The 13,690-nt window shown below is 37.5% G+C and overlaps 2 protein-coding genes across 2 annotated transcripts; both read left to right on the top strand.

The window, feature by feature from the left end:
• Nucleotides 1-422: 422 nt before the first annotated feature.
• Nucleotides 423-2,113, top strand: LOC108361514 (uncharacterized). Its single transcript, XM_017614142.1, has 2 exons — nucleotides 423-1,982; nucleotides 2,057-2,113. Exons 1-2 carry the CDS (start codon nucleotides 423-425, stop codon nucleotides 2,111-2,113), a joined length of 1,617 nt encoding a protein of 538 aa, XP_017469631.1.
• Nucleotides 2,114-12,370: 10,257 nt separating this feature from the next.
• LOC108361513 (uncharacterized) lies at nucleotides 12,371-13,164 on the top strand. The gene is made up of 4 exons (XM_017614141.1): nucleotides 12,371-12,403; nucleotides 12,465-12,761; nucleotides 12,817-12,957; nucleotides 13,036-13,164. Exons 2-4 carry the CDS (start codon nucleotides 12,474-12,476, stop codon nucleotides 13,162-13,164), a joined length of 558 nt encoding a protein of 185 aa, XP_017469630.1. The 5' UTR covers nucleotides 12,371-12,403; nucleotides 12,465-12,473.
• The last annotated feature ends 526 nt before the right edge of the window (nucleotides 13,165-13,690 follow it).

Below are 13,690 nucleotides of genomic sequence, written 5' to 3'. Positions count from 1 at the left end.
GACAGGCTGTCCGGCTACTGAAAGTATGAGAGAAATTACGAATTCTCTTTCTAATGTTCTTAAATGATAGTTTGGCATATCTTCTAAGATATACAGAAAGAGAAATGCGTTTTTCTCACATGTTTTCAGTATTCGGACAGGGTTAACTAAGTACGAATATGACTGTCCGGATACTAAAAAAAAAAAGGTTTAATGTCCGGACAACTGTATTTTGTATGAAATTTGTGATTTTTATCCATATTACGTTCTTTCTTTGTTATTATTTTTAAGGAATGAATTCAGACAAAATAGCTCAGGCCTTAGAGGATATAAGGTCAAACCATATCAGCATCAGGCAATCGGCAAATAAATATGGTTTATGCCGGTCAACTTTGCATGACCGATTGAGAGGCAAAAGATTAATCGGTGAAAATGCGACAAAGATGGGGCCAGCTCCTTATATAACAACTGAAGAGGAACAACAGATTGCTCAATGGTGTATCGATTTATGTAAATGCGGTTTTCCGCTAAAAATTGATGATTTATTGAATACTGTTCAAAAAATTATAAATGACACGAACAGAAAAACGCCATTTAAAAATAATCGGCCAGGGAGAACATGGATGCAAGCTTTCATTAAGCGGAATCCATCTTTAGCAATGAGGGAAGTGGAAACAATAAGTAAGGGTAGGGCAGTAGTGACGCAGGAGACAATTTTGAAATGGTTTAAAGAACTTGAAGAACACTTAAAAACTATTGGACAGGAAAACATAATGAATGATCCTTCAAGGATCTTAAATGGTGACGAAACTAGCTTTTGCCTCTGCCCGAAAACTGGGAAAGTTATAGCTCCAAAGGGCTATAAAAATATTTACCAAATTGCAGCCGGAAATGAAAAGGAGACTTTAACGGTGCTTATAGTTTTTTCAGCCGATGGAAAACTGTTCGAACCGATGGTTGTTTTTCCATACCTGCGTCCACCAAAAGAAATCGTCGACAGTATGCCAAAATCCTGGTTTTTGGGACGGAGTGAGAGTGGTTGGATGAAAAGCGAAACATTTTTTGAGTACGTCGCCAATTGTGTGCACAATCGATTGCTTGCTGATGGAGTTGAACGGCCAGTTATTTTATTTGTCGATGGCCACAAATCACACTTAACCCTGGAACTAAGCGAGTTTTGTAACCGAAACCAAATAATTTTATATGCGTTGCCACCGAACACCACGCACATCATGCAGCCGGCGGACGTCAGTGTGTTTAAGCCTTTAAAATCGGATTGGAAAACAACGGTACGTGAATGGCAGTCAACTAATTTGGGACAGCCACTTACTAAAAAAAACTTCTGTCCCCTTTTAAACGATGCGATTGTTAAGAACAAGGATGTGGTGGCAACTATACGAAATGGATTCCGAAAATGTGGTTTGTATCCATTGAACCCTGCAGCAGTCGACTATTCCAAAAGCGTCAAGAACAACGCTGAGAACTTGCTCATTGCTCAAGCTCCACTCTCATCCGAACCAGAACAAACCGCTGAACCTTCAAAATTTGAGATAGCTGCTCAAGTGATTAAATCATTGTCAGGGCAACTGCAAGATTGTGGTATTGATCCTGAAATCGTTTTAAAGGTTATTCAAACTGAAGCGTCAAAAACACCAATACTGGACATAACAGTGGACCCTGCTCTTGAAGGGATCACAGGGGGATTACGCGACTTAAGCACTGTAGTTTACGTTCTAAACAGGGATGGTACCTTATACAAAGAAACCGAAGAAGCATCTGGAACTAATCAGACCAACAGAATTGAATCCGCGATGGAGCTGAATTCATCGACAAACGTCGGGCAAGATCAAATTTCATTAGAACTACAAGAAATCGCTGCCATTGATAAGGAAATCATCGAACTCGCATTCCCTACCACAAAATCAGATGACCTTCAAAATCCTTCCCCAGGACCATCGGAAGCCAGCCAATCTCGATCCCAAAGCACGCCAAGCTCACCATCGGTAATAGCAACACATTTGTTTTACCCAAAAATGGTTTTTTTTAACAACAAAAAGAAAACAAACCACGCTAACAGCCCGTGCAGAGCGCCGAGTGCAATTTTCTCAGATGCTTGGCGAGAGATCCATGCTAGAAAAAAAAAGAAAAACAAAACAAACTTGATACCATAGCAAAAAAGAAAAGAGATAGATTTTCAAAACCAGAAACCCGAAAACGTACACCACAACAAAAGAAAAACTTTAAAAAGAAGGAAAAGTGCCAAAATTGTTTTGATGAACTCCAGAGTGACGTAGAAGACGACAATTTAAATAAAATAATGTAAAAAAAATATTTTTTAAAAACAAGCTTTTATTTAACATGTACAATCAAAGGAATAAAATAAAGTAGTGTAACAAAAGATTTTTTAGCAAGAAAATTTTGCACTAAAATGAATAAAATAAAATAAGTTAAGGTCTCGTTAAAGTTACTAAAAGCCATTTAGTGAAAGGAGTTATTCAAACTCTAATGAAAATTACTAACAATTTGTACTAATTTACTTCGTTTTTAAAAAAGCTTGTCGGCGAATTCAGCGTACATGCATAATTGGTTAGGTATGTATGTATATGTATGTATGCAGATATTTTAATGTCGGTTTGCTATTCGCGCGACAAGCTAATATTAAGTTTGTTAAATTGAAAAATTTTTATTTTGTTTTTATAAAAAGATATTTTTTTCCAAACTTTTATACCTATCTTAAAACCTACCTGAATACCCAAACGTCCCCTAATATAACATACCTAATTAATTTAATTAACTTAGTTTATCAATAAGTGTTTGACTTCTTATGTACCTATGCATAACTAATGAATTATGTTTTATTTATTATATACATACATAAGTAAATCAGTGAAATTTAGATTTTTTTTTTGGAAATGTTTAAGCATTAGCATTACATTTTATTAATTAGACCTATAAGAGTTGTTTAAAAATTGGTGTACACCGCCCACCAAACTATGTCCCCTGCATTGAATTGTGCTTGTATTTTAAATACCTTTTTAAATTTAAAGTAAAACAATGAATTATTAAATACTTTACAAACAACTAACAAGAATGTTTATTTATTCAAGATGGAAACGACTGAAACTTCATACAAAAATTACGCGTCCGGATACTAAAATAAAAGCGTCCGGAAACTAAATTTCACCGTCCGGACAATAGTGAAAATCGAACTTTTTTGAATTTTTATTTTAATAATTTTAAAATTTTATATTTGCAATTTATGTCGAGGCTTTATTATTAAAAAATATCTACACTCTTACAAACAATATAATTATTCGTGGTAGCGTTTATAGGAAGAAGTTGAGTCGATGTAAAAGAAGAAACACGTTAAAAGCAGACAAACCGGCCCGTAAATACGTGCAATAATTGAATATTTTTTTGTAACTAACGTGAGCCTAAGATTTACGAAGTTAGTTTATATACCCGTAAATTTACATACATACATAAGCATGCACTTATATTCATACTCATTTATCACACGTATGTACATAATCATTAATTTTACCTTTCATACTTATTGTATTTTGAGTTTAGTTTAATTAAAGTTGGTTGAAAACTAAACATGCGTTAAGTTCTTAAGAACGGGGCCATGCATCGATCGACTGGGAGTAGGGACGTCAGCCGCTGACGTTAGTTTGGTTGAAGGGATCACCTGGAAAACTGGCAATAGGTCAAGAGTGATCATGGTAGGGTGGGCGTTTCTGATGTTGCTCCCCCATCTCGCAACATCGACACAACCAACTGGTCAGCCATGGTAGGGGTTCTCAGCTAGTTCCTTCTTTCCTGTCTTCTTTCCTATCAGCAATATTTAGTGCGTAGCCCCTCTTCCTCTCGTGATCCAGTGTCCATTACCACCATTCGCATAAACGTTCTTCTTCGGGCAATGTAGATGACTTTTCAGTGAGATCTTCGATTTCCCAAAAGCGCTGAAGAACCGAGTCGATATTAGATAGATTTGAACTTAATGTGACATTACAAATTGATGGGCGTGAATTTGAAGGCGTTCCAAAATTGCCACCCACGATCCAACCTAGTTTGCTGTTATGAAGGCATGGTAAACCTTGACCAAGCGAAACTTTGCCATCTTGAAGGCTATCGAAAAATATTTCTGCATTTAGCAATATTTCTATACTTTGCGGTTTGTAGAAGTATGGATGCGCAAGTTGGATTTCTTCAGGAATGTTCCATTTAAATGTATCAATAAAATCACAAGGTATATGAGTTGAAATTCGTTTAGTTATGGCGAATTGCGAAATACAAGTGAAATTCCCAATACGAGATTTTATTGTCGCGTTTACTGCATATTTTGAGTTAGAACGAATATCTGAAATACCTGAAATTTCCTGTTGTGAGAAAACCCGTTTAAGCTGCAACCGCTTCGCTGTTTCCTCAGTGATGAAATTTACCTCGGAACAAGAATCCAATAAAGCGCGGGCTGGCTGCATCACTCCAAATTTGTCTTGTATTTAAATTAACGCTGTTGGTATTGGCGCTCTTTTGTGTGTGCACGCGATGAGTGAAACCGATGGATTAATTGGACTCGATGAGCTAGACGTGTTGGTGTTGTAACAGCATACAAATTCCCCAAAGAGTTTTTGGGGAGTGTAGCTGGAGTGACAGTCCTTGGCCAGATATAAATCTGGGTCGTTCCGGTTACGTAGACCCGACTGTCGTGGGAACGATGAGCTAGACGTCGAAGGTGTTGGCTCCTTCCCTTTTGGTTCTACTGTTTGCGCAGCAGGTGAAGTTGTAGTTGCAACGGAGGCAAAATGAAGATGGGAGTGGTGTGATTGGTGGCAAACCCGGCAACGAGATTTCGATGGGCATTTGGATACTGTATGTCCTTTACGCAAACAATTTATGCAAACACCTGCTTGCTTCACTCAATCAACACGCATTTTAACTGGTAGCGCTAGAAATGAAGAATAATTTTTGAGGTTAAGATCTGCACTATTGCAATGTATACAATTTGGTGTTGCGTTGACGAAGGAATTTGCAGTCTTCTTACCCGATAGTTTACCATCGCGCTGTGTTACCTTCGGGTTTTCTCCTTTTGCAAACGTTTCTAAGTACTGGCTGTGCCGATTCAACCATTTATAACAATCTTCTCACGCTGGTAACTTATCAAATTCTTGCTTTTGGTTGTATGCTGCTTTTGAATCCGAATAGATTTTCGTTAAGACAATGTGAATTAGCATTGAATTCATTATGTCGCTTTCTGAGCCCAACGAGAGCAAAGAACCTCGCAGCGCAGCAACGGTGTCGATGATATTGCGTAGACTCGCTGCATCAGACTTTTTCATCATCGGAATGTTGAAAATCGAGGTGATGTAATCTGGAAATATCAGTTCATTGTCGTCGTACCGTTCCTTGAGCCGTTGTACAGCCTTCGGATAATTTTCCTCGGTACCTGGAACGGTTAGATTACGCTTAGAGCTGGTCCTCAAAGACATTTCAGAAGATAATTAAATTTGTCAACTTTTGGCATTGTTAGATCATCGTGCACCATGTTGCAAAAGGTGCGGAAATAGCTTTTATGTTCCGCATACTTTCCGTAAAATTTGGGCAATTTGAGTGACTGCAATCGATTGTGATGACTCATATTTCCAAGTTCCGTGGCATTAAACATGCTGGTGTTCAACTCAGAAATGCGGTTTCTGGAGTTGATCAACCAAAGAGTTTTGGATTTTGTTGAAATGTACGTTTCTTCAATTTCTACTCTCGATCTGTCTGTCGGAGCAAGAGCTTCGATGTTGTTCAGGACGTCGGAAATGTGTTGAAAATAGGAAACAACAATCTGCAACCGACATTCGAGAACATGCGTGCCAGTGTCAACTTCTTCACAACCAATTCGTTGCTTCATGCTAAGTAGGTTCCGAAGAATATATGAACGGTGTTTTAGTAGCGAGGATAAAAGCGCTTGCTCCTCATCAGACATCTCAGGACGTTATCTTCACTGTTATGAAGTATTTGGAAGCACAAAAAAATACGGATACCTGAGCAATGAAGACTATGATGATGATGTTGTGAGTGTAGCAAAAGCAGATGAGGAATGCAACGAATTTTTGTTGCAAATAGTCCAGTGTATGTGACCTGAGACTGCGACGAGTTGACGAAATGTATGCAACTTCGACAGGGGACGATGAGAAGAGGCGAATCTCCTACGACAGTTTGAACAGCCACGTGTAATAGGTATGTAATTTGATTACAGCGGCAACGACGATGATGTGTGGCAAGAATTGCTATCCACGTCTGCAGATGATTTAGCTGTCGGATCGCTCACACAGTTTTAGTTGATGAGAAGATGTCCGTAAATTTTATATGTCTCGACAAAGGCAGAGCAACGAAAAACCAGACTTTCTTCTTTTGGCTTTCTTTAATTTAAAAAATGTAATTGAAAAGTCCAGTCACGGTCGCCAAAATGTTCCAGCCAAAGAAAAAGTCGATGCGGTGATGATTTTACAATACTAGTGAACGTTTATTCAGTTGCTTAAGCTTCGACTCACTAAAAAACATACTTCCGATACTTAACTAACACCGGTTTTCCTACATACCTTCCTTTTGTATATTGCTTTACATTATTCTTCTAACTAGCTATGTAAGTTTGTGCATATATGCCTATGAGGGCATGTGTAAGAAAATATGTATGCTTATGGGCACGAAAATATGTAAGCGTATGTATATACCTATGTAAATATCTATGTTCAATAAGAAAGGCAAACCTAACTGCGGAACCGTACGACCAAATGTAGGTACATATGTTATTTTAAATCATAGAAAAACGGTGACATATATCTAGGTATGTATGACCAAACAGGGGGGTTATATGGGATAGTAAAATTCGTTTCCCTTGTGAATCAAATGTTTAAAGTCCATTAACTAACCCTTCGTACGTACATATTTATGTAACTAACCCTTGATATGTACATATTTAGGTTGCGGATTAACATCACAACTGCTCCAACTTTTAGTATCAAGTCATGAAGTGCGATTCCCCTTATCATACTTTCTCCTGTGCCATAGTAAATATCATCTTCTCCGGGCAACATATTAACAATTTCCTTCTTAAATATCGTACAGTGCTAAATTTTTGGACACGAAATTGATCGATCCTTTAAGTGATTTTGATTAGTTACACCAGGCTGAGGTTGAAATACCGCAAAATAATTTCTTGCGGCACTTACCGCTTCTTAAAATTTTATAAAAAAGCGAAAATAAAGATATGAAATTGTTTTAAATTGTTGCTGGAAATTGAAAATGAGATGCGCGTGTGAGATTCAGTTTAACGTTTTGAAACTGCTCTGTGTAAAACTCTAAAAATCTTTCCGCGCAAATATGTTTGTATGTAGGTATATCAAACAATTCTTAAATCTGAAATGTTTGTGCAAAGTTTCAGATCTGGCTCTCTAATTTGATATATAAAATACACGGTATAAATAAACTGAACAAAAAATACCACAAATGAAAGATAATTGACTATATTTTAGTATACTTATGTAAAATTATAAGAAAAGTTTTTTATCGTTTTTCGATGCATCCTTTCAAAGGACAATTAGTTTTTAGCAATGTTCTCCGCCTAGCAGAAATTTAAAACAAATACGGTAGGGACATTGAAACCTTGCAAAGTGAATTCCGAAGAGAAAAAATGGAGACTATTGCGGTTTAGGTGGAATGATAAAAATAAAACACTCGTACGCATGAAATTTTCACAATTTGGTTTTACCTTAAGTACCTACATATGTATATGAGCTCAAAGAAACCATGCAGATTCAAATAGCCCTAAAGTCAAATAAAACGGAAAATGCTATCTATAGATCGCTACAAAGCGTGAAAAGCTGGAATTACAAAGATACTGCACTGGTACGCATACATCTGATGCATTTTCTGTTGAGCAAATCCGTTAAAGCACAGACTAATACATAAATCCTTATTTCTAAAAATGCGCATTCTTAAAGTTGATTTGTAAGCATTGATATTTTATTTTATTTAAATATTTAATTATCGGGTTATTTGTTTATAAAATTTTATGCACATCACAAACAGTAGATCCAGAAATTTCTCTACATTCTAAAGTTTTTGCATCGATTGGTATAAAGGAATGGTACGATCGAATGCCTGCTATTGCGATTGCTTGTTTGAAACGAGCGTTCAAATGTGTCTCCTCCACTTTATGCTCTTGCAGTATTGTCTAAATCAGTGATTCCCAAAGTGGTCCAGGTGGACCCCCAGGGGTCTACGAAAGACTCGACGGGGTCCACGGTGACGTGAAAAAAATTTGGGGGTCCATGAGTTGTAAATGGTGGTCCACGAAAATTTATCTGGTTTCGATGTAGAACTAAAATCGTTGCTTGATAGCCTCTTTATTTAACTTTAATTTTTTTGAGTGGTGTATAGTGCTCTCGACGTACTGCTGCACTTACCGTCACTTTGTGTTTTCATACGTGGGGAAGCCTTAAAGGCAACGTGCAGACTAAAAAGAAGCGGATACTGGTATGACAATGAGTGGGGCGCGGCGAAAATTGCTGGCGGCAGAGATTTAAGCACTTGTGTCTTTTCAATGCTACAGGATAGTACGCCACCATTACCTTTGTTGAAAAGATTCTATAATGTTGAGTTCCCTGAGACTGAATTCTGGTTTGATTCCATCGCTGAGACCGGACTCCCACATTGTCGAATCTTCACTGATGGCTCCAAAACTGACTCCGGGTCATGATCTCGGGTCTTTTTCGAAGTTAGTGGGGATAAGCTTCACTTTTCTGTTGGGGAATATGCTTAGGTCTTCCAGGCTGAGGTAATTGCAATCCTAAAAGCCATGGACTACGTGGTGGGACATGGGTGGAGGGGAAGTAGTTTACGTGTTTGCTGTGACAACCAGGCTGCACTTAAGGCATTGGCCGGCCCTCTAACTACTTCCAAACTAGTACGGCAATGCAGGTCTCGACTAAATTATGGTAGTAAACAGAACGCGCTTACTTTACTCTGGGTGCAAGGTCACTTAGGAGTACCAGGTAATGAGATATCCAATCAATTGGACAGAGTTGGCTTAGAACTAGCATTCCTTGATCCGCAAACAGTTTTAGCAATCGAAGCCACCATCAGAAACTGGGTGAATACTTCGCTCAGAAATGACTGAGAGGCATCGAGGGGATGCAGGTGGGTAAAACTCATGTTGCCTTCAATCTCACAAGGTCTATCTAATTTTTTGCTCTCACGACGACACTGCAGACAACTTGCTGGACTGCTGACTGGTCACTTCACGTGGCACAAACACCTGACTGTGATAGGCGTAATTGACAAGTCCATTTGCCCATCTTGCCTTGAAGAAGATGAGACGGTGGAACACTTTTTGTGCTTCTTACTTGCTTGGTTATTTGTCATCGATTTTTTTAAACTCGGTCTTTTCTCTATTGTCAGTTTCTGAATTAAAAGTTCGGCGTAAAAAGCTTAGCCGTTTTGATGTTTTAAGTTTTGTTTTAAAAGTTTGAAAAATATTTTTCGCCTCACTTAAAAACTCTGAGCGATAAAAATAAAAATGATGCCATTAACACAAATAAACTATTTTACATATACCCCACGTGCACAGTCATGAGTGAGCCCAACATCTGATGAGTTTATGGCGAAGATAATGTAAATAACGATAGCGCTCGCAATGCTCTTAAAAAATATAACTCTTCCGAGCGAGTATTTTGATGTATTTACGAGCTCTATTTTTTAAAACCTACAAGTGTGTAATCACATTATTTTTATAAACAGAACACAAGAAAATATTTTACTGTTATTTTGGCCACTCTGAGTTTAGTTTTTGAATACACCCGCGATGTAAATTTACATTGTTAGATCTAATTTTCACATTTAATTTTTTTACGAGCTTTGGGAACATTTAGAAATGTATCAGCAGGGGGTCCACCGAAACCAGTACATTTTTGAAAGGGGTCTACGAGAAAAAAAAGTTTGGGAACCTCTGGTCTAAATATACTCCCGCCCATTCGAATAACTTTCGAGGCGTTGTTATTTGGCCGTAGTTTGGGCGTTGCAAGCTGGCACGAGACTCCAATTGTTTTACTGTTCCTCCCACACCATCGCATGCACCTTTACCATATGACGTTGCAAAAAAATGCCACTCACTTCTAACACCGAAATCAGTTCTGTGATGAAGCAAGTTCGCAAAATTCGAAATTCGTTTTTGTATTGCGCCGCGCAACCATCGAAAAAGAGTATAAGCTTTTCTACACTTTCGTCCCCAAAATGTTGCTTTAAGTATGTAAAAATTTTTTTGTTAAACAAATGGACTGCAGTTGCATCGTGTTTGCTGTATTCTGATATAATTACAAAGCATTCGCTCATAGTTTGGTCCGCAAGCTTATAGTATATTACGTAAGGGTGCAAGGTCGCCTGATCATTGGACCAGTGAAAAGATTGGACTGCATCCTGTATTTTGAAACTATAGTTCTCAGCAAAGTCTAAAGATACCATAAATTCTCCATGCCTTATATTTTCTTTCATCTTTGAAAAGAATTCACTTAGAATTTTTGGCGATATAATCGTGTTTGGTATATAAAGGCATCTTCTTCTTGAGTTCGGCCCAAAGCTCTGTGATGGATTGTTCCCTGTCTAGAAGTTCACATCCAAACAAAAGACTCTTTTATGCCAATTGCTTTTAAAGCGGTAGGAGGATATAAAAACTGCTTACCTGTCCATGCAAGTCCATTTCTTGTACAGTACCAGTGACTCCTTAAGTAAGGTATCCAACCCCTTACCAATATTATGCTTGAAACCCGGACAACGATTGCAGTTTTGGAGAAAGCAGAACTTGTTTGCTGTGTAACATAGTGCTCCTTTCACCACATCAGTGAGGAAAATTGTTTCGCTGCATCCGGAGGGTCAATTCCCGTTCTGCGTTATCGTGAAGTGAAAAGTATAAAATTAACACCGAAATAAATACGGTGTAAAAGTGTATCAGTGCATCATTTAATCCATCAACTTCTAACTTTATGTTTTGGTGGGTTTTGCAAACATAAACATTATGGCTGCCACCACATCCCACAACGCAAAGTGAAAGAGTGGTGAAAGACGCAAAACTAATTTTTGTATCAGGATTTTTAAAAAGAAATTTTGTGTACAAGTCTTTGATATCGCTCAATAGAAGCCTTTTTCGTACACGTTGTTTTATTCCCTAATATAAAAAATAATAAGTTTCAAAATAAGGTGGCCAGTGGAAACTGTTTTTGATTTTTTGCAGTTATATGGTAATAGTCTACATTCTCTTCTCTCCGGAATTCATTTTCCAAGGTTTCAGTGCATCTACTGTATTTTTTTTTAAATATCTGCTAGGCGGAGAAAAATCGTTTCTTACAAATTTTACATAAGTATACTAAAATATAGTCAATTATCTTTAATTTGTGGTATTTTTTGTTAAATTTATTTATACCGTCGAAGAACAATGAATTTTTGAAAAAAAATTGATCTTAACTTTTGCAAAAATTTTACTTTTGCTAAAATATTCAGAAGACTAATTTGTGACGCCGAGAGCTATCGATTGAGATACAAATCATATACATACTTATATGACCAACATTTTTTTTTGTGGTGATTTGAAAAATTCTAACCCATTCTACATTTAAATTTAGCGGCTGTGGCTCCGTCACAGCCCGCAGGTCAAGACGAAGGCGCTGGACTAATCCTTTTTTTTCTTTTTTTTCTTCGGAAATATGATCTGTCAATGTTTGGATTTTTTCGTGATTCTGACTAATCATGTGCTTCTCCAAATCGTTATATCTCGGGTTCTGCTCATCGTAGAGACTTCATCTTAACTGCGTTTTAAAGCTAAAGCAACGGGCTATAATTACAACTACAATAAATACATATTAAATGGTCAAGATTGTCCTAAAGCTAATTCAGCTATTAACAGTTGAACTTTTTGAAGTTGATTTGCATAGTAAAGACCAGTAAATTAGGGATTTAAAATTATACCATTGTAATCCTTGTTTAATTCTCTATAAAAAACGTGGTTAAAAAAATTTCCATTTTCAAGAACTATTTTTAAAATTATTTCTTTATGACGAGATGGTTTATTTTGTGAGAATCGACATTTCTTTGTAATTTGTTTTCGAAAACTTAAGGTTGGTTTTCACTATGTCATATTTGACGTCAAATGTTGTCAGTTGAATGAAAACGGGTTGTCATATGGTGTCATATACATTCGTTGTCATATATGACCAAGCGCGGTCATATAAAATGACAGGCACGTGAAAACGGCCTTAATTTAATTTGACCGTTGATGTGGCAGCATTTGACACCCAAAATGAATTTGCCAGCATGTTGGAAATTTGTTTTCGTTTGTCGCGTGCACAGCTGTTTTTCTTCTGCGCCAATTTGCATATCAAATGTAAAATTTGCAATATTTTTCTAAAAGTTTACTTATTAATTGTTTCCAATGTTCTTTTCAGTGTCAACATATGAGTGAAGCAATGGACTCCAATGATTCCTCAGACTTCGTTAGCCCAAGCGGTAGCAACATTGGAACGAAGAAGCGGGTTCGAAAACTGAAGGAAAAGTGGACAAACGAGCAAACGGAGAGGCTGGTGCAAGAAGTAGAAGCAAGAGAAGGCACATGGAATTTTCTTTCCACTGAATACAGGGACAGGAATATGCGAGAGGCTCAATGGCAAGATGTAGCGGATATTTTGAAGATGCCGCGATCGGAAGTTTCAGCCAAGTGGAACAGTCTTCGCTGCTCTTTCCGCGTAAGTACCTTTGCGATATTCATAAAAATAATTGCTAAAGAAACTTTAATATTAGGCGGCCTTCAACAGAAAAGGACACACCAAAACTGAGCAAGGAGCAGGAAGAGCGACTGCAATGACTCCGCTTTACAATTCGCTCAAATTTCTCGAACCGACGTTGCGAATTGAGGCCAGCACAACATCAAATTTAGGAAATGTGAGTATATGCATAAATATGTAAACAATTTCATGATTTATTAGTGGTTAACTAATATGTGTGTCGTTGATATTGTAGAAGTGCCCGTCGCCGCTGAACTCATCTGGATCCCCAGGTGAGGCTGAAATTAATGTGGAGTCTGACGATTCGCAGCCAACGCCATCAACATCACGGGCAGCGGTAGTACAACGTCGTCGAGGTTGTTGAACGTGCGTTAGAGACCATATCAGCAGCTGGGAAAAGTGATGCTTGGGACGATTTGGGTAATTTCATTGCATGAAATGGTCGTGAATGGGCAGCAGAAACCCTGCAACTGGCAAAAGAGTTCAAGGCGAAATGTATGAACTGGTGTTCAATTATCAGGAGAAATTCGCACGGTAAGAGCAGTAGCAAAACTATATTGATAAAATCTTAATTCGGATATTTCTTATTTTATTTTTTAGGCCAATAATGCCGTATTTTTTGTGATTTCATCGTTCATCGATCGTTATCTGTTCACTTTCATTGTTTTTATTATGGCTGCGTTTCTTTATACATTCCGGATAATCCCATTTCACAGCCGGAATAAACAGAATGTGTTTGAAATATACGTTAACATATCATCAGGAACGTTCTAAAGAATAAGTAAACAAAAAAGTTTATTCCAAACGTTCAGAATGAATAAAGAAATTCAGCCTATATGTATTTATGGTAGTCATAAGCAAGCCAAATGAAATGTGCCTTATTTTTTGTT

Source organism: Rhagoletis zephyria, unplaced genomic scaffold (assembly GCF_001687245.7).
Source record: "Rhagoletis zephyria isolate East Lansing unplaced genomic scaffold, Rhagoletis_zephyria_1.1 Rzeph_scaffold_00781, whole genome shotgun sequence".
Classification (NCBI taxonomy): Eukaryota; Metazoa; Arthropoda; class Insecta; order Diptera; family Tephritidae; genus Rhagoletis; species Rhagoletis zephyria.
The sequence above is the reverse complement of the archived record's forward strand: the minus strand, read 5'-3'. Positions and strand labels throughout refer to the sequence as shown.

What these genes read in the sequence shown, in the direction of transcription:
- LOC108361514 (XM_017614142.1), top strand. Translation starts at nt 423, where the DNA reads ATGGGGCCAGCTCCTTATATAACAACTGAAGAGGAACAACAGATTGCT. An exon ending in GCACGCCAAGCTCACCATCG is followed by an intron (nt 1,983 to 2,056) that starts GTAATAGCAACA and finishes CCACGCTAACAG; the next exon opens with CCCGTGCAGAGCGCCGAGTG.
- LOC108361513 (XM_017614141.1), top strand. Translation starts at nt 12,474, where the DNA reads ATGAGTGAAGCAATGGACTCCAATGATTCCTCAGACTTCGTTAGCCCA. An exon ending in GTCTTCGCTGCTCTTTCCGC is followed by an intron (nt 12,762 to 12,816) that starts GTAAGTACCTTT and finishes CTTTAATATTAG; the next exon opens with GCGGCCTTCAACAGAAAAGG. An exon ending in CAACATCAAATTTAGGAAAT is followed by an intron (nt 12,958 to 13,035) that starts GTGAGTATATGC and finishes TTGATATTGTAG; the next exon opens with AAGTGCCCGTCGCCGCTGAA.